Here is a 25,743-nt window from a genome sequence, read left to right as displayed (position 1 = left end):
ACAATTACAACTGTGTGTGCACTTGGGGAATGCCCGCCAGACAGTATGCAATCAGCCTGGAAGGGCCATTAGGAAGGACAATAGGACTTTGAAGATACTAATATTCCTCCTTGCTGAGAAGTTTCCTGGGATGCTGCTTTGACACTGCAGGGTCATGTGATAATGTTACCTGGTACAGAATACCATCTTGAAATGCTGATACTTTTCCATGGGAAGGGGGTCAAAACTGGGAAACAAAGGATTCCCACCATCTGTAAATCCTATTTAAGGCCGGGGAGTGAGTTAATCTGGGCTCTTCTCCACTGCCTTCCTGCCCAAGAAGAAGACTGCTGTAAACACCTGAAGAAACAAAGGAACTAAGCTTGGGGAAGGGGGCGGCGGCAGCAGTAGCAGGGGCTGAGCCTAGGTGAGAAAGGTCAGCCTGTAAAAGGAATCCCTGGAGATTTATGCTGCAAGCAGTGCAGTGTACCTTCAAGAAACTCTGCAACCTGCTTGAAACAACATTTAGGGTGAGAAATTATTTGTAGCCAGTAAAAAAAAATTTACCTTTTTGTAGTTAATAAACTTGTTTTTGTTTGTTCTAAAACAGTTTGTGCAATTAATAATGGGGGGGAGGGGGGCGGGTGAGAAGTTGTGCATATCTTCATCCACATTGAGGGAGGGAGTGAATTTCATGAGCTTATGCCAGGGGTTCTCAAACTGGGGGTCGGGACATTATTATATGGGGAGGTTGCGAGCTGTCAGGCCCCACCCCGAACCCCACTTTGCCTCCAGCATTTATAGTGGTGTTAAATATGTAAAGAAGTGTTCTTAATTTAAAAGAGGGGGGTCTCACATAGAGGCTTGCTATGTGAAAGGGGTCACCAGTACAATAGTTTGAGAACCACTGGCTTATGCTGTATAGCTCTCTCTATAGCACAAGACAATATAATTTTGGGTTTACACTCCAGAGGGTGTGTGCACCAGAGTTCTGGACAATTCCCCCAGCTGAATTTTCCCACACAGAGCTGATTGCAGACTGTGATTCCACACAACAGAACCACTAACCCAGGAACCTATCCTTGCAACAAAGCCCGTTGCCAACTGTGCCCACATATCTATTCAGGGGACACCATCACAGGGCCTAATAACATCAGCCACACTAACAAAGGCTCATTCACGTGCACATCCACCAATGTGATATGTGCCAGCAATGCCCCTCTGCCATGTACATTGGTCAAACTGGACAGTCTCTACGTAAAAGAGTAAATGGACACAAATCAGATGTCAAGAATTATAACATTCATAAACCAGTCGGAGAACACTTCAATCTCTCTGGTCACGCGATTACAGACATGAAAGTCGCTATTTTACAACAAAACAACTTCAGATCCAGACTCCAGCGAGAAACTGCTGAATTGGAATTCATTTGCAAATTGAATACAATTAACTTAGGCTTGAATAGAGACTGGGAGTGGCTTAGTCATTATGCAAGGTAGCCTATTTCCCCTTGTTTTTTCCATACCCCCCCCCCCCCAAGACGTTCTTGTTAAACCCTGGATTTGTGCTGGAAATGGCCCACCTTGATTATCATGCACAGTGTGGGGAGAGTGGTCACTTTGGATGGGCTATTACCAGCAGGAGAGTGAGTTTGTGTGTGGGGGGGTTGGGGTGAGAAAACCTGGATTTGTGCTGGAAATGGCCCAACTTGATTATCATACACATTGTAAGGAGAGTGATCACTTTAGATAAGCTATTACCAGCAGGTGAGTGGGGTGGGAGGAGGTATTTTTTCATGCTTTTTGTGTGTATATAATAAGATCTTCTATACTTTCCACAGTATGCATCCGATTGAAGTGAGCTGTAGCTCACGAAAGCTTATGCTCAAATAAATTGGTTAGTCTCTAAGGTGCCACAAGTCCTCCTTTTCTTTTTGCAGCTGGGTGTGTCCCTACCTCTGTGTGCACAGCAGGACAGAGTGAGGGAGCCCAGGTTGGTTGAACAGGTGGATTCCGTGGGACCCTGGAAAGGGGGGTCCAACTCATCACACGTGTTTTTTGGAAGGTATTGCAAAAATCAGTTATTAGACGTGTATATTAAATTTCAGTATCAGACAAAATCTAATCTTTGCACCTGATTCAAAGCTCATTGAAGTCAATGGAAAGATTCTCACTGAGTTAAATAGACTTTTGATTAGGCAATTAACCATGTATTGATTGGTACCTACAGTGCTCTGTTAGGGAGTCACAAAGGGTTGTTCCATCATATGTGAAATCTGAATGTTTCCAAATGGAGAAAAGAATGCTCTCTAACAGTATTCCAAAAATCTTTCAATACATCCATACAAAAGGATGATGCTTTCATACTTTTAATAGCATATCACATGCATCTTAAATTCTTCTGTATTTTTTTCTCCTCTTGAGTGGTATATATTTGTTTCTATCATCTGTTCTCTACCCTTCTGTGAGAGAGCATGAAGCAAATATGTGAATTCCATTATACTGTTAAAATAACTAAGTTTAAAAAAAGTAGGTCGTTGACCATTTGTCTCCTTAGGATGATTCTTTTCTACTACTTTCTCTGTCTTATAATTTTTTACACTCTTCATTTGGGGGCCAGGTTGTGATGCTCTTACTCACTTTCTCCACAAGAAGTACCCCTCACTTTAAAGTGGTGTCTAAGGCTCTGTTCATCACATGTAAAGGTATGACAATCTGGCCCTTGGTAGTCTTTTTAGTTCTCTGATACTTCATGTTTCATACCCTGCATACAACCATTTCTTCCTCCCTTTGCTTATGTTGGCCTTGTGTTATTAAACCTAGTTTAAGTGTTACTGTTCACAGAACTCTTCAGCATACATGAACTGATCTCTCAAAGTCACATGGAACAGAAGCGTATGCAGCAGCAAATATCACAATCTGTCCTTGCCCTGGGCTCCTCCTAAGGCTTCTGCTTTAGCAGCCAGTGCGAATCAGCTTGAATGTTAGCCTCATTTAGAATTCAGCCTCTTTCAGTGGACAGACACATCTACAGCCACCTAGCAATTTGCCAGGAAGTGATCTCATCACTCATCAACTCCAGCTTATTATCATTATCCAGATTAGTAATTTGTGACTGGAGACTATTCAGTTATAGGAATCTCAATTAGGATTTTAAAAATAATTGTAATTCCAGGAACTGAATGAACTATAAATAGATTATTATCATGTTTTATAATCCAAAAGAACAGGATCAGTGAGGTAGATGGAGTGGCCTTGTTAGGGGTGACTTGTTTCTTTCTTTCCTTTTTTTTAAAGGAACGGGGAGGCAAATGGAAAAGGGGTTGATGGGGTTTTGTGTCATTATCCTGTAATTTGGGGCTCTGGTACAAAGAAAAACTATACAATCTGTTCAAATGGGGAGAAGGTATTTATAGTGGCAATTAAATGCATTTCACAGTAGGAACACTGTCTCTGCAGCAGTTAGCATATCCCACTCTATGGTATTTTCACTAAGAAATTACACATCCTGACCTTTCCCTTTCTCCTCTCTGTAGATCATCAATTCAGTGGTACTGCTGATCCTGCTGAGTGCCCTGACTGACCCTGATCAGTACCACTTACCAAGTGCTGATTTAGGGGGCGAATTTGAATTTATGGATGATGCCAGTAAGTATATAGCATTTAATTATCAGTATTTCATTTCTGTTTCTGAAGCAGTAGTATTTTTTAGGCAGTCTGGTAATGGTTATGTCTCCTAAACATTGCTTCGCTACAGTATCCTAGCAGTTTGGCTTTTATTGCAAAAGGCATATCTACGGCACAAAAGCACCACCACACTGGAACTGTTTGTTTATATTTTCAGTAGTTTCATCCAATTGCCTGTTAATTGAATGGGTACAGAGACCAACTACCCCTTCACATCTAGCAGAGATCCCTCCAGAATAGTGGTGTGGCTTATTAGCAGGGGAATTAGCAGTGTGGGAAAAGCCTGCACTACCATTGGCTGTGATGTAGCCGCTCTGAGGTGAACAGAGGGAGGACTAGAGTCAACAGAGCTGCAAATCAGCACGTTCATTAGCACTAAAAAAAAAAAAAGTAAATAAGGGTATGAATAGTATTGGTTCTGAGATTATTATATTTATAATACATTTGCATGGAGCTACAGAAGCAGGAGTCCTTGTCTTTTCTCAGAAACTTTCAGTATCTCTCTCATGGCTAATAAATGGCACAAAATTCATTGATTAGTGGTAACTTAGGACTTTCTTTCTCACTGAAGGTTATGGCAAAACTTCCATTGAATTCAGGGTCCTGTAGGGACTGGGGCATGGGTGGTCATGCCTAATGGTTAGAATCAGGAGCCTGGGATCGCATTCAGGGTCAGGTGCCACATCAAAGATTAGAGCCAGAGGCAGAGGTGGGGAACAGGAACAGGGACCTGGAGCGAGGCAGGAAAGCTGAAGAGACGGTTCTGGGATAAGGAGGACAGGAACCAGGAACAGAGTGGGAGGCAGGAAGCCAGGGCTCTGGAGTCAGGAAAGGTCCATAGTAGCAGCCAGCCAAGAAATCCTCTAGTTGTTCAGACAACTTCCTGTGACTCTTTCTGGCTTAAGTACAGCTTCTCAGCTAAGTGGTGGGGCTGGACATCTCCCCAAATGAGGAGCTTCGTGGATGGGGCCATTTGCAAGCTAGAGCTCTGCTGGCCCCCTTCAGCCATTCATGTGAGCTGCTGTGTGGTGGCCATGGTCTGAGCACTACCTGGGGAACTGTGGGCCTGGGTTTGAGGCCCATGATCCCTCACATCACCTCCCCCCCCAGGGGACCCTCAGGGAAGTAGTGGGCTAGGTTTTTCAGGGTGGCTTTCATGGAAGGCATTTACCAGGTCAGCAACGTGGACATTCTCTGCCAGTTCCCAGGAGCGTTCTTAAGGACTGTAGCCTTCCCAGTTCACAAGATACCAGAGTCTATCCCATCTGATTCTGGCATCAAGGATTTCATGGACAATATACTCATCATGGTCTTGAACATGTAACAGCAGGGTGGTGGTGGGTGGGAGCGGTGAGGGGAATGGGTCCTGAATGCAGGACTTCAGGAGTGATATATCAATAACTGGGTGTATGCAGAGAGAACGGGGTGAATAGAATTAAAAAGTGATTGGGCTAATTTGCCAGCAAACTCAGTAGGAGCCAAGGAACTGGTAGTCCAATTCATAGATGGCCTCTTCACATGTAGGTTTTTTTGTTGAGAGCCATACCTTCTGGCCTACTGAAAGGGCAGGCCCCTCCTGTCGTCGGTAGTCTACATATGGTTTGTAGCTCTTTTTGGCATCCTCCAAGTAAACTTTCAAGTCGTCTTGGGTTCAGTGCATCTGTTATATCCAGTCCAGGGTTGGTGGTTGTGGGAAGTGGTGGGTAGCTCCAGGGAAAACCAAGGTGGAACCCATAGTTCAAGAGAAAAGGGCTTTGCCCTGTAGATGCATGTTATGAGTTATTGTATACAAACTCTGCCTGATATAGAAGCAAGAATCAATTGTTCTGGTGGAAGTTTATGGAGCATCGAAGATAGCACTCCAGGATCATCTTGGTTCTCTCCTCTTGACAGTTTGTCTGAGGGCAATAGATGGAGGAGAGGCAGAAGCAGATGCCAAACATCCGGAAAGCTTCTTTCCAAAAGCAGTAGATAAATTGTGCACCGCAGTCAAAAACTATTTACTCTGGAAGGCCATAGTGGTGGACAACTTCGTCCACCCAGTGCCAGGGAATTTCTTGAGATGAGGGTAGTTGTGAACCCATTGGACTTAGGTAGTCCTTCTACAAAATCTAAGGTGATGACTGTCCAAGGGCCTGATGGAGTCTAAAGGGAATGCAGGAGTCCAAGGGATTTATTGCGTGACTCCTTGGAGCGGGCACATACTTTGCAAGAGGCCATGTAGGCCTGAACTGTAGCCTGCACATGAGGCCACCAGAAGAGACGAGGGACTGAGTTTTAAAGGAGCCAAAATGTCCTGCCACGGGGGAAGAGGGAGAGGTCATGACATACTTGTAGGGTTTTAGTTCTTGGAAGCCCGGGGAGGAACATATGCCTTTTATGTAAGTTACCCCATCTTAGACATTGGGGTTCCCTACTTACGGCTTCCTGTTTGACTACAGGGATCTTGTGTTCTGAGGCTGATTGTATAATGAACAGATCTTGGCAGGGAGACACACACAAAGTTACGAGGCTTGAGGATACAAACGTTTTTAGTCCTTAGGTTTAGAGTCCTTTAGGCCAATGTAATATTCACCCTTCCTGGACAAAGCATTAGCTTTGCTATTTTTGGTTCCTGGATGACAGGAGATTGTGAAACCAAAGAGCAAAAAGAATAAGGCCCATTGAAGTTGTTGCTGGTTAAGGGCCTTGGCCTTACACAGATATTCAAGGTTCTTATCGGTATATACCTGGACAGGATACTGGGACGCTTCTAGGCAGTGGCAGCAAGGTGGTCTTAATTTGTTCTTCAGGTGTGTTTTTCCTGGAAGAGAAGGCACACAAATGTAGCAGTTGTTGAGCACCATGCTTTGGGGATAGCACTCTGATTTGCCAGCTGGAAGTCTCCACTTCAGTGATAAAGATGTGTGAGGTGTTGGGGTGGACCAATATGGGAATGGTGGAAAATGTCAGTTTTAATTGCTTGAAGGCCTGATATGCCTAGGGAGAGCAGAGGAACTTGGTGGTTTTGCAGAGCATGGCAGCAAAAGGGGCAGTCTGCTTCAAGAACTTTGGGATGAACCACCGATAGAAGTTTGCAAACCTCAGAAGACTTAGTTTGCAAACGTTCCATGACGCCACCTACTCAAGGACTGCCTTTACCTTGCACAGGTCCATTTCGATACCGGCAGGAGATAAAATTCCTCGGGTTCGTCCTATGGAGAACTGATCAAAGGCACATTTTTCTAGCTTAGCATAGAGGCCTTGTTGGCATAGCTGCTTCAGGATGGAACGGATGTGCATATTTTGTTCGGCACTGTCTGAATAAGTACATCATCCAGTTGTGCTACCGTGTATTGGCCCAGAATGTTCTAGAATACCTCATTAATAAATTGCTGGAATGTTGTGGGTACATTCATCAAACCAAATGGCATCATGAGATATTTGAAGTGACCATAATATGTTTGAAAGGCTGTCCTCCATTGTCTCCAGCTCTAACATGTACTAAATTGTATGCCCTCTGGAGGTCTAGTTTTGTGGATACTCAGATGGTGCTCATGTGATCCATTGGCTCAGAGATTAGTGATAATGGGTCTCTGTTTCTGTTAGTGCCCTGATGTAGGGTCCGATAGTCCACATGTAGTCAGAGGCTTTCATCCTTTTATAACAAGGAAGACTGGCGCCTCCACAGGCAAAGAGAATTTATGAATAAAGTCCTGGGTTAGGTTCTCCTGAAAGTAGGTGCGCAGCTTGGCTGGTTTGGGCTCTGACATGGCATATATCCACTCAAACGGAGTGTTGACCCCTGGTTATAGCTCGATTGGGCAATCATAGTCCCTGTGCAGCGGCAAGGTGTTTGTGTTCTTTTTTCAAAGACATTCGTAGTCACTGTATTTGGATGGAAGTCAAGGACCAGAATTAGCCAGCAGCTCTGCTGGGCCAGCTACCCCGTGCGACCTTTGGGGGCAAGAAGTGCTGGGGGCAGAATTCTGAGAGAAATTCAATTTTTAGTTTGCACCAGCTGATAAGGGGGTTGTGGCAGGACAACCACAGGATACCCAGGATCAGAGGGAAGTGCAGGGAATGGCTGGCACTGAACTGTAGGGTCATTTGATGCCCTTGGATAGTAACTTTGAGAGGAACAGTTCCTGTGGCCACTGGTGTGGAGGATAAAAGCGGCTCGTTGATGGTCTGTACCAGGTCTGGAATGGCCTGGGGCCACAGAGGAATCTGTAGTGTCCAGGCTGCTTCTGCATTGTTAAAGGTGTCTACTGCATGAGAGTCGCTAAAGGTCTGCTGCAGAGGGGGTGGTTGGAGAGGCTCCAGGAGTTTCAGTGGGGGGGCGTGGTTGGGGTCGTTGAAGACTGTGGATATTGCCCCCTAGAAGGCATGGCATCCTAGTTAGATAGAACTGGACTGTTTCCTGGGTTCCTTGTGGGGCAACTGAAGATAGCATGGCCCAGCTCCCCATAGTAGTAACACGTATTAAGGCTTTGCCAGCATGCTTTCTCTCCAGGGGCGAAATGCTGGTGGGTCAGGTCTGTCTACAGCTGGTGAAGCAGTTGTGACACCCCTCTCATTTCTTCCCGTCGTTCATGTAGGTGATTGTCAATATGGATAACAAGATCTGTGAAGGTGTCCAGACGCACTAGGGTCTCAAGTTCATCCTTAACCTTGTCCTGCAGGCTCCATCGAAACGGACATAACTGGGCCCCCTCATTCCATTCCATGTCCAATCCGCGCTGTTGGAAGTGAGCTGTGTAGAAGGTGTCTGTGCCCTACCCCTGTGGAGTTTCAGTGGGGGGGCGTGGTTGGGGTCGTTGAAGACTGTGGATATTGCCCCCTAGAAGGCATGGCATCCTAGTTAGATAGAACTGGACTGTTGGCCTCCAACAGGAGAGAGGCCCAGTTCAACACCTCACCTGTCAGCAGGCTGACTACGAAGCCTAACTTGGTATGGCCAGGAGCGTACATTTGTGGTTGAAGCAAAAACAAGGGCCAGCATGGTTTCATGAAGCCTCGAAATTTGGAGTGGCTCCCATCAGAACACTTTGGCAGATGGATAGCAGGTCCCAGCTCAGGTGACAGCACAGCCAGACAGGCTCACAGCGTTTTCCATGTGACGTTGATGGTCTTCCTCCCACAATGCCTGATCCTCAGTGGCCAGCTGCATGTTCTGCACCAGCAATGCTCAGTTATCTACCTGCACATGCAGGGTATGGCAAATACCACTGGATCCAACCTCTGGTGGGCTGAGTTAGAAGTTGATAGTGGTATGAGCAAACTGTAGGGACTGGGTGTGGGTGGTCATGCCTAATGGTTAGTGAGGCACCTGGGACCAGAGCTGGGGTCAGAGTCAGGTGCCAAGCCAAAGATCAGAGCTGGAGACAGAGTTAGATGCCAAGCCAGGGGTTGGGGAAGGGCACAGAAACAGGGACCTGGAGCGTGGCAGGAACCAGGAATACAGGGGTCTGGGATAAGGAGGACAGGAACCAGGCACAGGCAGAAAGGCAGGACTCAGAGTCTGGCAAGTACGCAGGGTCTGTAGTAGCAACCAGCCAAGGATTCCTCTAGTTTCTCAGACAACTTCTTGTGACGCTTTCTGGTTTAAGTAGAGCTTCCCAGCTAATTGGTGGGACTGGACATTTCACTCTATCAGGAACTTTATAGGTGGGGCCCTTTGCGTGCTAGAGCATTGGTCTGAGTACTGCTGGGCTACCCACAGGTGCAGGTTTGAGGCCCATGATCCCTCACAGATCCAGATCCATTTCTTTTACCAAAACCTTCTGTCCTCTTATGGGGTGTAACAGGGCTCACTCACCTCTTGCGAGCATCCCCTTGGCCAAGTGCATGTACCTGCGCACACCCCACTTGTCGTGTGTCTTCAGTGACTCAGCCCTCCAGCTGAGTCTCACGCTGTGTGATGAAAGCAAAACCTCGTCCAGGGTACAAGTTCAACAAGGGTGTCTCTCAGTGCCCTCTGTAAGATCTCCCACAAGTTGTCCCTGCTCCGGGATAGAGCAGTGCCCCATGGCTCCCTCCCTGGTGACAGTCTTCGCCCTCTTAGGGCCTTTCTGGCTGCAGCTCTCCAGTTGGACCACTGTAGTTCAGTTCCCCCTCTGCAATGCCTCAATGTCCAGGCCACTTCCCCCAGTGGGGGGGAATCTGGGACCTCCCACTACTCCGGATCCCAGCCCAGGGACCCTGTAGATAGCAGCTGTCCACTGTGTCCCTTTATCTAAGTTGCACTGCTCCTCTAATTCCCTGGGTCACTTCCCTGTGGTACTGCGCCATCTTCACCTTTACCTCAGGGCCTTGTCCTGATCGAGTCCCCGCAACCAGCTCAGAGATCCTTCTTGCTCTCCCTGGTTTCTGGCAGCACTACCTTGTTGGAGGTCCTGCGGCTCCCTCAGCCAGCCACACACCATCCATGATCCTCCAGCTCTAGCAAGGAACTGGAACTTACTCTGGCCCTGTAGTTCTTTTTATACTGACCTTCTGGGCCCTGGTTGGCTGTGTCCCACACAGCTACTCTAGGCAGCTTAGAGGACCCTCTCCACTGCCCTTTTCTGGGGCGGGGTGTGGCAGGGCCACCAGGCCTCTAGCAGGGGGCCTCAGAGGATCTGATATACTCTGTCACATGGGGGAAAACACTTTTTCCCCTCCATTAATATTTGTGAGTTTTTAAAAATTAATTTTTAAATAGTTGATAGGAAATCTTCTTATCTTAAGTGATAGTTTTAAAACTAAGATCTATGTATCCATATTTCTGTAGCTACTTTCCTGCTGATTCATAAAACAATATTCTGGATCTAAGTGATTGACTATTACAGTAAACACTTCACTGGAATATGGAGGAAGCTGTTTTCATACACTAAGCAGATGGGACAATGTGTATATATTGTAACACAAGTGCTTATAGTAAAAAGCCTAGGCCCTTGCATTGCTCTGGTTGAATTCCACAGGAATTTTCCCATTGACTTCAGTGTCTCTGAATGTGAAAATTAGAGAGCTTGCATCAGAGCCTCTATTGTGTCACTTCAAATGACATATCAAAATTATGTTTATTTTCACACATTCTTTAAGGTTCATACGCCAAAAATTTAAATATATGGGGCTTATTACTTTTTTAATGTGTTTTGATTGGAAAAAATCTTATCTATCAATCTTTTTATATGATTGGGTGTAAGATAGCAAGGGCTGTAACAGATTCAAATGGAACCTAGCTGAAATTGACATACTAAAACTGACTGTTCTGTCCTAATTCTTAGAGATTAACCTTGCCATGATTGCTATCAGTGTGGGTTTTATATAGCTGACATTAGTGGTCTGACAGTGCTGGAGGCTTTAAAATAGTAATTCTGTTTTATAATACTGTAGCTGTCAGACCAACTACATTTGGGATTTCTGTCTTGATTTGAAAATCCTGTTTTCTCTGTGGCCTTCAGAGATGAAGTCTAAAAGAGTAAAGGATGGCTTGTAGTCTGAGTAACCTCACATCCATTTGAGAATAACTGAAAGTGAAATGGTTCCTAATTACGAATGGACCTTGAGAATTCTCCTTTCATTCTGATCATTGGCTTGCTTGATTTTCGTGCTTTATGAAGTACAGGTGGCTAATTTAATTAATTTGCTATTCAAATTACTTTCAATCTCTGTTCAGAGAGGGTTTTTTAAATTTATGACTAGGATTGTTTAAACCTTGGTATTTTCTGTTTGAGATAAAGTACGCAGGCAAATGTTTACATTAATATTCTCATCACACCTTGCCCTTTTTTACTGGTCTTGTTCAAAAGAAATGTTTTATATATTTTTTGCATGTTTCATATGCAAAACATGCACAATACATAATATGTTTGAAAACTACAAAATTCATCAATTGTCATGTTTTTTAGGGCCTTATGTTCTGTTGGGTTTCAACCAACCTGTTTTTTGAGTAAAATTTTGCATTCCAAAATCATTGCCTACTTGGGTGGGGTGTTTTTGTTTTTTTGTTTTTTGTTTTGTTTTTTGCTGGCAATGAATTCTAGGTAGAAGTATAATAGACTTCTAATTATTAGTATTTGAGACCACATTATATTGCAGGCACAAGTTGTGGGTGCAAAATTGTTGTTCCACGCCTCCAAAAACAGAAGCCAAGTCACTGAAAATCAGGCCTTAAAGTTTCAGGTAGATACAAACCTGTCCACGATTAGTCATGATGGATGAAATCCTGGCTCTGTTGAAGTCAGGGAGAGTTTTGTCATTGAAGTCAATGAGGCTAGGATTGTATCTTTTTGTATTTGTAGGTGGGAGTAAGTGTGGCTTATGGAGCACTTTCAGACTTGCATTAACAGTAGTTGAGAAAATTCCCATCGCACTCAGGACACAGTTTCTTCAAACGTTCTAACTTTATAAACATCAGTATGACATAGGTGCTCCCAATGAATATAGGAAACATTTATAAACTGCAGGACTGTGAAGGACTATTGCGTTCTGGAGGGTCTGAAGTGAATGGGGGGGAAGGTGGGGGTTTAGTGGCTAATTGAGGGTGATGTTTCTCCTTTCCATTTTGGAGACAGGAAAGGGACATGATGGCAAAGGAACTGCAAAGGCAGGCATTTTGGGAAGGTACCAGAGCACGTAACTTGGCAATCTGTATCTCTCACACACATTCCTGAGCTAAAGGTGCCTGAGGGAAAACTTGAAGCCTCCTATTTGCTCTTGACATTGGCACTGCTGGGTTCAGTAGACTGAGCCCTCGAGAGAAGCACCCCTATTTTTAGGGACCGTGTGAACAGATAAGAATTTGCAAACTAGATCAGCAAGTGCTGGAGACATGAGAGCTGCCCTGTGTACTTGTTTGGGTTTTTAAAGTCTGATATGCTGCATACAGGGAATGGAAATAGCTGTAAATAAACCTGAAATTCCAGAGGGTTTTGTTGGCTTAACTTGAGACTCCTTCTCAGTTTGTCTATTTCCATAGATCCTGACCCTGACATGTTAATAGTGCAACAGCTGTGTTGCTTCTCCTGTCTGGTTGCTAGTATTGTCTAACTGTTGTTTTTATTTATAACTGTTATTTATTTATGTATTTGTTACTTATACAGTGCCATATATGTACATGATACTTTACGAAGTCAATGAAGATGGAGGGTGAAATCCAGGCTCAATAGAAGTAAACGGGAATTTTGCCATTGACTTCAGTGGGGCCATGACTTCACCCATGTCTCTGCCCCAAAATGCTTACATGTCTAAGTTAAGATGAGAACAGCAGAAAACTGTTTAAATGGCTTCAAAATAGTAATATTAGCTGAAGTAAATAACCAGACTTGGTTTAAAGAAAAAAACCAACATCCCTATCCTTCATGTTCTCTCACTATTTTTTCTTCCTTCTTTCAGTGGTGCTCTGTGCATAACCTTGGGCAACTTCCAAGCAGTGGGTCTGTCATGACAGAGAGCAGCAGTGCAGGAGATGCACACAGTTCACCCTGAGAGCTTAGAAGAAAGGGATACTGCTTTTGATGTCTGGAGTCACCCTTAGCTGTGAGTCAGGGATGAGGTCTAGGACTCCAACAGGTGAAGAGACAGTAGATTAAAGTTCTCAGTGGCTGTGTTGGATCCAAGCTCAAGGACTTGAGATTTTCCATGTTAGCTGCCATCATCTATTTACTTCTCCTTCTTCCCTACACCTGTAGCACTATCTGCCACTCTCGGGCCTTTTCACCCATCTTCAGGGTAAGCAATCCTGTGAGTGAGATAGGTAGTAAGACCAGGAGAGCAAGTGGGATGATTACTGCATTCAGGACCCTGAAGGAAGCTCCAGTCTTAGGGGGAGCGCCTGCCTTTGCTTCCTGCAGGTGCTGTCCTCCAATTTTCTTTCTAATTTCCACTCCTGGTCTCATTCCCAGGACTGATCAAGTTGCAGACTCTCTGGATGAATTAAGCTGAATATGTGCCAGCAGTCCTCAATAACATCAGCTGTGGCTTCTCCCTAAAGCAGGAAGTAAAGACAATTGGAAAAATATGATCTAACTTCAAAAATTAAGGAGATTTAGTTTAAAATGCACTGATTGGGTCTCTTACTGCTTGTATAAAAAAGTGCTTCAAAAATCTACTTTAGGCAATAATAAATATGACACAGAAACAGTATCAGTACATCTCAGCTGATAATCACTAACACAATAGAATGCATTGCATGATTAGTTACTATGAAAGAGCACTCAAGGGTACTTGTTAGTATGCTAAATATCTAGTTTCAGTTCTAATTAATTTAAGCTGACAACTCAAAAGAGCTGATGGGCATTTGAATAAAAAAGAGCCTGCATGAGCCAACTAGGGTTTGACGTAGCTAGAGAGAGAGCGCGCGCAAGCACATCAGATCAAAGCAGAAGTGTCACATTTTATAGCAGTTTCTGAGATTCTGGCATTGAAATGACACTGATGTCACTAGTAGAACAAGTCCTATCACAGTGCTATGTCAGTCATAAATTAAAACTAAAAACAATTTCTGCTCAAAACAATGAGTGAGTGATTGGTCTTCGTGATGGGGTCTACAGGCCCCACAATGAACCAGGGCTGGGAGTAGATCAATACTGGGCAAGGATGACTCCACCCCTCAACAGGTGCAGGGCGTGCTCCCAGCGGAGGGACAGTTTAAAAGGACCCTGGTTGGCCCGGGAAGGGGAAGGTGCTGTTTGCTGCACTAGGAAGCAAAGCTGATGCTGAGAGCTGTGTCAGAAGTGGCAGCAGCTTTGTGAAGGTTGCTCTAGGATTTGGATTCTCCATTCTTTGGGAGCTAAAAGAGATTGAACAGGAGGCTGAGACACCAAGGAGTATCCTCCTAAGCCAGCGACCGTCCTGCCCGAAACTGAGGAGCTCCAGACTGGTAGGAAGTGACCCAGGGGAAAACATAATTTGGAGTAGCTCAATAACTAGGCCAGATGTTTTGATAAACCCTTAGGGCCTTGAGTCAGGACCCAATAGAATGTGTAGGATTGGGTCCACCTCTGGGGGAGCAATCTGAGCATGTGCTGGGGGGGGGGGTTTAAGGCTGCAGCCGGGGCACCCACTGGGATGACTAGGCTGGCAGAAACTGTACGACCACACCCTGACCTCTGGTCATTGGACCTTCCTGCAACAGTCTTGAAAATGGATAAAGTGAATAGGCAGGGGATGGGTAAGAGCTTGTCCTGGGAGATGGCCGCTGCTGGACCCAGATTGAAGAATTTCAATAACAAAAGTCTGCGACTGATCTAATTCTTCTTTGATCAGCACAGGTGAGGAGCACTAATGCCACCAAGTCTAAACCAATCCCTTTCCTTAGTTAGTGTACTCATACCAAGTTTGCTCAAAGTCATTTTTAGTTTTAAAGTGATGTATTCACTGTCATGGTACCGAGCAGTTTGTGTAAATGAGCAAAGGTAACGGCAAAAGGAGGAATGCAGGGTTGTGGTTCCTACTTAACATAGCTGTGTTTTGCTGGGTGCTTTTTTCTTCTTGAGTTAATCAGCATCTCTATAAATAAAATATACGCCATGGATGAGTCAAGATCTCTAGGTGTTGGGTTCTCTGCATATCCTGTTCCCTCTCCTTTCTTTCCAATATTTGCTAGTGCCTCAGAAAAATGGATGCGATGTCCACACATTCCCCATCTTACGTTTAAACTTTCTGTATTACAGGTGGGCAAGTGAAAAAGTGAATCAAAATGTCTGGGTTTAGGGAAGCAAAAGACAGATATCTTCTTGCAACTCCCATCAAAACCTTAAAATATGTCAAGTTTCTAACAATTCTACTTCTGCCGCCTTTTCCGTTGCGCGCGCAAGCACAAACGCAGGTTTTTTTGGGGGTAGTTTCTTCCCAAACTTCTGCTATTCATAAGAGGTGTATCAGATACATCTACATCTTAGTTTGTGTGGTGATTTTGTTATGAATGAGGGTTTTTAAGTTGTTGTTTCTGCTATAAGATGCCTCTGGCTCTTTTGCTTGGTTTTATAAAGTGCTTTTTCTCTAAGTTGCCAGCGACCTTTTGAGTTTTGGTGTATTCATTATGACAAAAACAAGGAAGACAGTAGCTGTGTATTCATTTTGATTTCTTTTCAAGACCAATGTTAGCCTGGCTATCCTTTCTTTGAGTTGCAGAACAGAATCTGAATTCCATGGGTAAAATCCTGGCCCGAGGGGAATCAGTTTTTGAGTTTGATTGCATTTGTCACGAGCTGATTGCTCTTAGACTAGCTAGTGCCTCAACATAGGCAAAATATACTTCACTAATCAAGTGTTCCCCCAACTCTTGAAAGCTGAGCCTACACTTCAGGAAAATGAAATCGATCACATCCTCTCTGTAACATCACTATACGTTAAAGGCCTATGTATCTTAATGTGTACATTGTCCATCATGGGATGGGCTATGCACATTTCACATTTGGAAGGCTCTTTTAGCAACCATAATATCTACAGCAGAGGTGCCAAACTCATTTCATGTGGCAGGTCTGCCACTTGGCTTTGGACACATTTAGCAAAAATAATTGAAATAGAAATTAAAAACCATGTTAAGTACTTACATTCACCCTTTTATTTATTGATATTTCCTTTTCTTCAGCTTGCCAAGCTGGGATATCTGCTCTCTAGCATTTTTCAGTGCCATTTTCCCTCGTCTGGACAAATACCTTTTTTCTGTCAGACTTATGCCTCTCCAGTGCCTCTTAAACAGACCAAGTGGTTCTTAATCTGCATGTGAGGCTTGGCATGATTGCTGTGCCAGAGTCTGGACTAAGGGGTGTGATCTGTAGAACAATCTGTAGTGTGTTGTGCTCTAAGTCCTCTGTGTGGACCCTGCTGGCACACACAAAATGTTCCTTAGGGCACATTGACATAGTCCTGTCTGAAAGAGGTCTACATCAATGTATGCTAGGAGGGTCTACACAGGGGAGTTAGAGCGCACTGGTGCTCTCCAAAGCACACTCCTGTAGCATGTGTCGTCATGCTGTCTGGAGTGGCTTACAAACAGGAATGCCAACCTCAGGGTGTACTGTCAAGAAACAGGGCAGAGACCCCGAACTGGTTTGTATGTTCTATAGTTAAATTTCACCAACCCAGTAACAAGTGTGACTTCCTAAAGCACTATAACAGTCTTACCATGGAGTCACAGACAGTCCACTTGAGCCTCTTGCTTGCCACCCAGGAAAGCTGGACTTAGTGATAGATGGTTGCTATATACCAAAGATCACAAGATACTCGGGTTGCTTCCAGGCCCAAGAAACCAGTCGCTTACCCCAGGTCAATTAGTACCTTACATCTCTCACCAAAGACAATGCTTGTAGCCAGTCCTGTAATAAATAAGTTAAAGATTTATTAACTAGGTCATAAATTATTATTTATTACAATTTATTAGTTATTACAAGGTTAAAGCAGGCAAGCATATGTACACAAATGACTTAGTCTATGGTTTTAAAAGGAGACAGTGATAGTAATCTGTCAGCTCTGAATGTCTGTTAGGGATAACCCACGTTGACCCTGGAGATCTCTGCTTCTGTTTCATAGCTTCAGCCCTGAGAGAGTCCAAACAGCTAAAGAGATGAAAAATTTTCTTGTCAGCTATTTTTATTTCCTTCTTCCAGAATTCAGGCTGATGGGACAAGCCCTTTTGCACGTAGTCTCTTCATGGGCTCTGGGGTGTAATTAACAAAGTTCTTTGTGATGTCCCACAGTGGTCCCTTCAGTGTTTTGATAGCCTTCTTCATGGGCAGGAGACGATCCCTCCTGACTGGGTGCACAGTTTCAGAGCAAACTTTTTTTTTACAGTTATAAAGCAAAAACATAAATATTACCTTTATAGCAAGTGATAAAGATATAAGTGAGATTAATGTATGCAGCAATTTACATGCATTTCATAAAGTCTAACACTAACACTTTGTTATAAGTCCAGTACCTATCTTAACCCTACCAACACACAGGTGAAACAGACTGGTTTCCAGCAATGAATTTGTTAGTGCTTGGCCAAGGCCTAAAGCCTTGAAAAGAGCTAGCACTTGGTCTGCCACATCACGAAGTGGACTCTGGATTGTGCAGAAAAAGCCCAAAGATTCATGGGAAGTCCTTGGGCTGGATGAAATTGTTCTGTGGGCAGGATCCTGCCAGAAGGCTATACATTTGACACCTCTAGCTAAAGACGTGCCTTTAAAAAAAAAAAAAAAAAAAAAAAAGCCTGAGACAATGGAATGGTGTGTCAGCACCACCTGCCTTCCCACCTAGTCTTTTGTCCACAGGGGCATGCGGTACACTGTGGGAAATGCTGCATTAGACAGTTGGCAAAATAGCAACACAGAGCTGCATATTTACCTGCAATCACTTTAATTTATCTATTTCAGATATGTGCATTGCCACTGCAATTTCTCTCCTTATGATTCTGATCTGTGCGATGGCTACATATGGAGCATATAAGGTAATCGATACGATTAAACAAAAAGTTGATCTTCATCCACCTAAATCATTCTGCCTATGAAACTCCTAACAAGCAGAAATTTAAAACCTTGTCTCCTAACATTTTTTGTTGTTTGTTGTAAGATTTATATAACAATTTCATTTATTCTATGAGATTATAGGAAACCCTTACGTTTGTTGAGATCTGATTGTGTCAAGTGATGCCATGCTGATTGGGGGAATGCAAGACGAAGGCTGTCTCGACACCACGGAACTCACAGTGGCTCAGCTGTACCGCTGCAGCTGTGCCACTGTAAGGTCTCCCCATGTAGCTGCCCTATGCCAGCAGGAGAGCTCTCCTGCCAGCATAATTAAACCACCCCTAACGAGTGGTGGTAGCTATGTTGGCAGGAGAGCATCTCTCACCGACATAGCGCTGTTCACACCGGTGCTTTTGTCAGTGAAACTTTTGTTGGTCAGGGGTGTGGTTTTTTCACACTTCGACAAAAGTTTTACCGACAAAAGTGCTAACGTAGACATAGCCTAAGATTGTCTGACTGTATTCATTGTCTGCAGTTTCAAATGTGAGATCTTTTTGTACAATATGGGCAAACTTTAAATGGAAATGGCCAAATCTTGGTTTTTATAAAAGTGAATGGACTTTTTTCCCATTTACTTCCCTGGGACTGGGATTTGTCTCAAAGAATGTATTTATATTAATCCCACTCAAAAATTTGGTATTTTAGGAAGCCAAGTCAGTACTGTGTGATTGATTTTTTTTTTTTTTTTTTTTTAAACCTGTTCCTGTATAAGTTCTCAGTAGACTCATACACTTTAATTTATATCAGTTTTGCTGCCCAGCATCTTTGGCTGCATATCATAATTTTTAGCAGATTTAACAAGTAACCTTCCCCTTGGGAAACACAGTTAAAGAGTATTTCATTGCATTGTTAGTTCCACTGTGGATTTTTGAAACATAAGGAAATAATAGTTTTATGCTTTAACCTACAACTGTTCTTTTTTTATATTTTTATAGCAACATGCAGCCTGGATCATCCCTTTCTTCTGTTACCAGATCTTTGACTTCGCCCTCAACACGCTGGTTGCCATCAGTGTGCTTGTTTATCCAAACACAATTCAAGACTATCTACGACAGCTGGTAAATCACTTGAAGTGAACAGTCATTTTCATGATCTAGAGAAAACTTTGGAAACACATTTCATCCTGCATTCTAATCCAAGGCTTTTCCACTGACTTCCAGGACAGCCTTTGGCAAGTCATGCCCCCTCTCGGCTTTACTTTGCCAATCTGTAAAATGGGGTACTCATTTACAGAGCCGCTGCTAGGCATAAGCAGACTAAACAATTGCTTAGGGCCCCAAGCAGCTCAAGGAAACCTCTTGTTTGCTTTTTATTATGTGTTTGGGGGGCTAGCACTGGGCTAGGGCCTCAATGGGCTATCACTGTCTCTGCTCATTTAATTACCTCACAGGAATGTTGGAAGGACTAATTAGTTAAAATATTTGTATACTGTCTTGAAGTTTTACAGGGCTATATAAGTGTGAACGTGATTAAAAGGCAGGGTCGCCTGCAATAGCAGGTGACTGGATTTGATGATGGAAGCCACAAGCCAAATAGGGAGGTCTCTCTAGATCTCTTACAGAGATAAGTGGGTGAGACGAATGAGTGGTGTCTGGTTCATTGTTAGGCTGATGCACAATTATCATTCCTCGCCCAGAAGTTTCTGGAGGGTGTGGTAGTTTTGGGCATGTTCAGTAGGTTCCCTATAGCTGGACTCCTAGACACCATGGTAGCTGCTTTATAAAAGGATATGTGACCGGCGTGGGTTGGGAGAAGAAAAGCAGATTTTCTCTAACTTTGAATCATTTTGCAGCTGTTGGTTAACTTTCTAATGCAAAGAAGCACTGGCAGTGTTATAGAATATTTTCCCTCCCAATTTCCTCTAACTTCTTTCATTTTAATTGTATACCTTGAATGTTGTTTGATTTTATCCAGATTGTCTTAGTTAAATTGTTTTCACTGATATAGTTCATCAACTCTTTTTTTATATATATAAATATTTAATGTGATGATGGGGAAAGGGTCATCTATATTTTGCTAGACTCAGTTTTGTATTTTTCTTGTAACAGGGCTTTTCATATATATACTTAATACTGATTGGTGGGTTAATTAGTTAGCTGACTAGCTAATTGAATAGTTCCACAGTCCAGCAGATGAGGAGAAAAAGTCTGCATGGATGCCAGTTGGAGATTTCTGCAAACAAGAGGAGAGATATTGTTGCAGTGCTTTTGACACAGCAGACTGTACAGAGTTGGTGAATAAAGACTAATTTGGGGGGAACTCAATCTATCAGAGGGATAAATACCGGAGAGGGAGAGGAATTATTTAAGCTCAGTACCAATGTGGACACAACAACAAATAGATATAAACTGGCCACCAGGAAGTTTAGACTTGAAATTAGACAAAGTTTCTAACCATCAGAGGAGTGAAGTTTTGGAATAGCCTTCCAAGGGAAGCAGTGGGGGTAAAAGATCTATCTGGCTTTAAGATTAAACTCGGTAAGTTTATGGAGGAGATGGTATGATGGGATAACATGGTTTTGGTAATTAAATATTCATGGTAAATAGGCCCAACGGCCTGTGATGGGATATTAGATGGGATGGGATCTGAGTTACCCAGGAAAGAATTTTCTGTAGTATCTGGCTGGTGAATCTTGCCCATATGCTCAGGGTTTAGCTGATTGCCATATTTGGGGTCGGGAAGGAATTTTCCTCCAGGGCAGATTGGAAGAGGCCCTGGAGGTTTTTCGCCTTCCTCTGTAGCATGGGGCACGGGTCACTTGCTGGAGGATTCTCTGCTCCTTGAAGTCTTTAAACCACGATTTGAGGACTTCAATAGATCAGACATAGGTGAGAGGTTTTTCGCAGGAGTGCGTGGGTGAGATTCTGTGGCCTGCGTTGTGCAGGAGGTCAGACTAGATGATCATAATGGTCCCTTCTGACCTAAATAGCTATGAATCTATGAATAAGTTTTTGGAACTCTGAGTTACTTATCACTGTGTTTGTGTGGGTTAACCTCTTTAGATTTACTAAAAAAAAGGAGGACTTGTGGCACCTTAGAGACTAACAAATTTTGTTTGAGCATAAGCTTTCGTGAGCTACAGCTCACTTCATCGGATGTTTTTCCACTGAATGCTTCCGATGAAGTGAGCTACAGCTCACGAAAGCTTATTTCATCGGAAGCATTCAGTGGAAAAACATCCAATGAAGTGAGCTGTAGCTCACGAAAGCTTATGCTCAAACAAAATTTTAGTCTCAAAGGTGCCACAAGTCCTCCTTTTCTTTTTGCGGATATAGACTAACACGGCTGCTACTCTGAAACCTGTCTTTAGATTTACTGTTTCTTTTGTTTATATTTATATATAACTGTGAAGATAATGTTTGTGGATGATCAAGTAGCCTGGTTCTGTAGTAGAAATTAAGCCTCTATTATTATTATTTATTATTTATCATTGTAAGATCTTATGAAGTTGGTACTTAATTCTTAAGTTCATTCCTTTTTGTTCTTTTTGGACTTGACTGTGGGGAGGTTGACCTTGTGCAATCTTTGCTGAAAACCCTCAATTACTGTATTCTGAGTCACCATGTACTTTTCTATAGGAGTTCTGTTTAAGTACTAGGACACTGGTTCGCAAATTTTTATACCGGTGGCCTCTTTCACATAGCAAGCCTCTGACTGTGGACCCCCCCCTATAAATTAAAAACACTTTTTTTATATATGTTTAACACCATTACAAATGCTGGCGGCAAAGCCAGGTTTGGGGTGGAAGCTGACAGCTTGCGACCCCCCCCCCCCAATGTAATTACCTCATGACCCCCTGAGGGGTCCCGACCCCCAGTTTGAGAACCCCTGCACTAGGAGAAGGGCAGTGAAGTAAGCTCTAGCCGCCGAAAGGTTACAGGACTGGAAGGGGCACCTTGTGTCATTATGTTCCTAAACATCATTAGCATTATTTTATGTTGGAGAAGGAGTATATTGAGAGAAGCAGATGGTTAGAGGATTGATATTGGATTCAGAATCATTGGTTGAAATCAGCCCAGCTCGGTTATTATTTCATGACTATTTGGTTGCCTGTGTGAATGGACTTGGTGGTTTCAGCCCAGATTCTAGTGGGCAAGAGTTTGCATCACAAAAAGCAACTATTCCATTTGGCACCTTCATTGTTAGGTGTCTCAGGAGAAAGTCCAGGGGCAGAGAGTTTGTTACTAGAAAATGTTATTGCAAAATTTAACTGGCTGAACACTGTTTGCCCTGATCTATGCAAGACAGCCAATCAGCCAGCATCATATGAGCCAATGTGCTTTTCAAACCCTAATGTTTTCTTGTGATGATAAGTCTTGAATGGGCTGACCTATCCTCACCCCAAGAGTTGGCCCCTCCAGGTCAGGGTTGAGACAGAGTTACAGAGCACTGAGGGGAAACTTAGTTTGCAGCTGTCTCACAAAATTTACCTGGAAAAATTGAATTCAATTTGGCTTGGATATGAATTCTATCATGTAGATGGAAAACTAGCTAGAGAACTGTAAATAAAGAGTAATGAGAAGCAGCAGGCAGAGTAATGATGAACATTAATGTACCAAGTCGTGGGAGGTGGCATTCTATCAAGTCAATGAGAGTGGGGTATCACAGGAATCTTGCTCTCCTAAATATCCTCTGTAGTGATCTGGATGCAGGAGTACAGGCCATTTTAAAGAAATTCACAGATGAAATTACACTTGGAGGTGAAGGCAGAGGAATAAGTCAAAGGACAAATAGATTACAAACGTGGGTGGGAAATAACAAAATAAGATTCAGCTTGGAAAAATTTAAGTCAGTGCATGTATGATAGAAGAAAAAATAATCCAAACCACAGGTGCAATGGAGGGGAAGTACCTGGAGAGAGTCCTAATGATTGAGAAAAAAGACTGTCAAAGAGAGAAGGAAAGAGAACTTCTATGCTCCCCCTCTTCGATTTAAGAGAGACAAAGCTATTAATTGTATAGGTTATTTTACAGAAAAATGGATGCCAAAGTGTTACAAACAATGCTGGTATATGCAATATGTTTGTCTTTTAAAATTATGTATCGGGGATGTGATTTTTGTAGTGTGTGTGTGTGTGTGTGTGGATTGAGAGGGCTTGGCAAACATGGTTAGGAGAAGGGGCATAGGAGCCCCAGCTTCCCATGCGTAGGGAATGGGAATAGCTTGTTTAATCTATGTTTTTTATTAGTGTTGATTTTTGTCTCTGAATATTTTCATATCTGTTTTTGTGCGAAACCCTGTGGTCTTGGTGTGTGCTTAGTAGTAGTAGAGAAGTAATTTGCCATGCTGGCAGATTATTCTCTTACAGAATTCCAGAAAACTAGCAGGGAACATACATGTGCTTTTGCTGTTTTCATCATCTTTTAGTTACAAAAGGATTTATTTGTCTACATTCTTGGAAATGACACTAATATTTTCAAAAAAAAATTTGGAGAGAATCTTCAGACTCCCTCCCCTCCTGAAGCATCTAGTGCTGCTCTTGGAGAGACAATACTGGACTAGATGGATGATGGGTGTTATACAGTGTGGCAATTCCTACCTTTATTTCACCTCCCAGCCACAAGAACTTCATCTCTCTCTTGCTTGACTGGCTACAGGTCTGACTATGGATAAAATGGTAGGATAAAAAAAAGCTACATCATTTTTTAATCAAGCAGTCATGCAGCCCGACAGACTACATTCAGTGGCTGTACCTTTATTTGTATTGCTCTGGTGAATTGAAAGGTGTGGAACCTGCAGGTGCACAGGACCCACTCCTGTGAGGTTCTTAGGGCTCCAAGTTGCCACTCCCCTCAGAGGAGGTCCAAAGTTTGTAGCTGGTTTGTGGGATTCTTCCTTGGCATCCCCCTCTGTGCCATTACCTGTGGACAGTACTTGTTTTTTAGGTTGCATTCAGTTTGACAAATATTCTCAGCCTGATTCTCATTTACAGTAAGGCCTCTCTCGTAACTGCTCTGGCAGCATAAAGGGTGACCTTAAAGTGGCAGTGAATTCATGCTCACTTTAAGGACCTTTACATAGCCAGAGCAGAGAACAGGTACCTTAATATAAATGAGAATTAGGTTGTCTGTCATATTCCTGCACTAGATATAGACTGCGTACAGAGCTTGCTTCTACGCTACGAGTTTAGGTCGAATTTAGCATCGTTAGATCGATTTAGCCCTGCACCCGTCCACATGACGAAGCCATTTTGTCGACTTAAAGGACTCTTAAAATCTATTTCTGTACTCCTGCCCGGCGAGGGGAGTAGCGCTAAAATCGACCTCGCTGGGTTGAATTTGGGGTAGTGTGGATGCAATTTGACAGTATTGGCCTCCGGGAGCTATCCCAGAGTGCTCCATTGTGACCACTCTGGACAGCACTTTCAACTCAGAAGCACTAGCCAGGTACACAGGAAAAGCCCCGTGAACTTTTGAATTTCATTTCCTGTTTGGCCAGTGTGGCGAGCTCATCAGCACAGGTGACCATGCAGTCCCAGATTCGCAAAAGAGCTCCAGCACAGACCGAACGGGAGATACTGGATCTGATCGCTGTATGGGGGGAGATGAATCCGTGCTATCAGAACTGTGTTCCAAAAGACGAAATATCAAAATATTTGAAAAAATCTCCAGGGGCATGATGGACAGAGGCTACAACAGGGACCCGCAGCCGTGCTGCATAAAAAAATTAAGGAGCTCAGGCAAGCCTACCAAAAAACCAAAGAGGCAAACGGCAACTCCGGGTCAGAGCCCCAGACATGCCACTTCTATGATGAGCTGCATGCAATTCTAGGGGATGCCCCTACCACTACCCGACCCCTGTACGTGGACTCCTGCAAGGGGGGAGTCTCACGCAACGGGGATGAGGAAGATGAGGCGGAGGATGAAACCGTTTTCCCCGATAGCCAGGAACTGTTTATCCCCCTGGAGCCAATACCCTCCCAACTCGGGTTCACGGAGCATGAAGCCAGAGAAGGCGCCTCTGGTGAGTGTACCTTTGTAAATATAATACATGGTTTAAAAGCTAGCGTGTTTAATGATTGATTTTGCCCTGAAGACTTGGGATGCATTCGTGGCTAGTACAGCTACTGGAAAAGTCTGTTAACATGTCTGGGGATGGAGCGGAAATCCTCCAGGGACATCTCCAGGAGAGCTTCATGGAGGTACTCCCAAAGCCTTTGCAAAAGGTTTCTGGGGAGGGAGCCTTATTCCGTCCTCCATGGTAGTAGGATACTTTACCATGCCAGGCCAGTAGCACGTAGTCTGGAATCATTGCATAACAAAGCATGGCAGCGTATGGTCCCAGTGTTTGCTGGCATTCAAACAACATCTGTTCTTTATCTCTCTGTGTTATCCTCAGGAGAGTGATATCATTCACGGTCACCTGGTTGAAATAGGGGAATTTTATTAAGGGAACATTCAGAGGTGGCCATTCCTGCTGGGCTGTTTGCCTGTGGCTGAAAAGAAATCATCCCCGCCATTAGCTACGCGGTGGGGGGAGGGTTGAAGCGATCATCCCAGAGAATTGGGTGTGTGTATGTGGGCGGGGGGGGAGGGGGTTAGTTGGGTTTGTGCTGCACTTTACCCCAAAAACCTCAGCTCCTCCTTTTAAATTGCCAG

At 43.7% G+C, this 25,743-nt stretch overlaps 1 protein-coding gene across 1 annotated transcript in view; it reads left to right on the top strand.

Annotated features, from left to right (window-relative positions):
- The window catches only part of LAPTM4B (lysosomal protein transmembrane 4 beta), a 127,013-nt gene that overhangs the window by 24,806 nt on the left and 76,464 nt on the right, over positions 1-25,743 (top strand). Inside the window, exons 3-5 of the mRNA XM_043539321.1 lie at positions 3,515-3,626; positions 17,993-18,066; positions 19,081-19,203. Of these exons, the coding sequence (XP_043395256.1) occupies positions 3,515-3,626; positions 17,993-18,066; positions 19,081-19,203 (309 nt within the window). The remainder of the gene's footprint in view (positions 1-3,514; positions 3,627-17,992; positions 18,067-19,080; positions 19,204-25,743) is intronic.

This window comes from Chelonia mydas, chromosome 2 (assembly GCF_015237465.2).
Source record: "Chelonia mydas isolate rCheMyd1 chromosome 2, rCheMyd1.pri.v2, whole genome shotgun sequence".
NCBI classification, from domain to species: domain Eukaryota; kingdom Metazoa; phylum Chordata; order Testudines; family Cheloniidae; genus Chelonia; species Chelonia mydas.
Note: the sequence above shows the minus strand (reverse complement) of the source record. Positions and strands in the feature narration are given on the sequence as shown.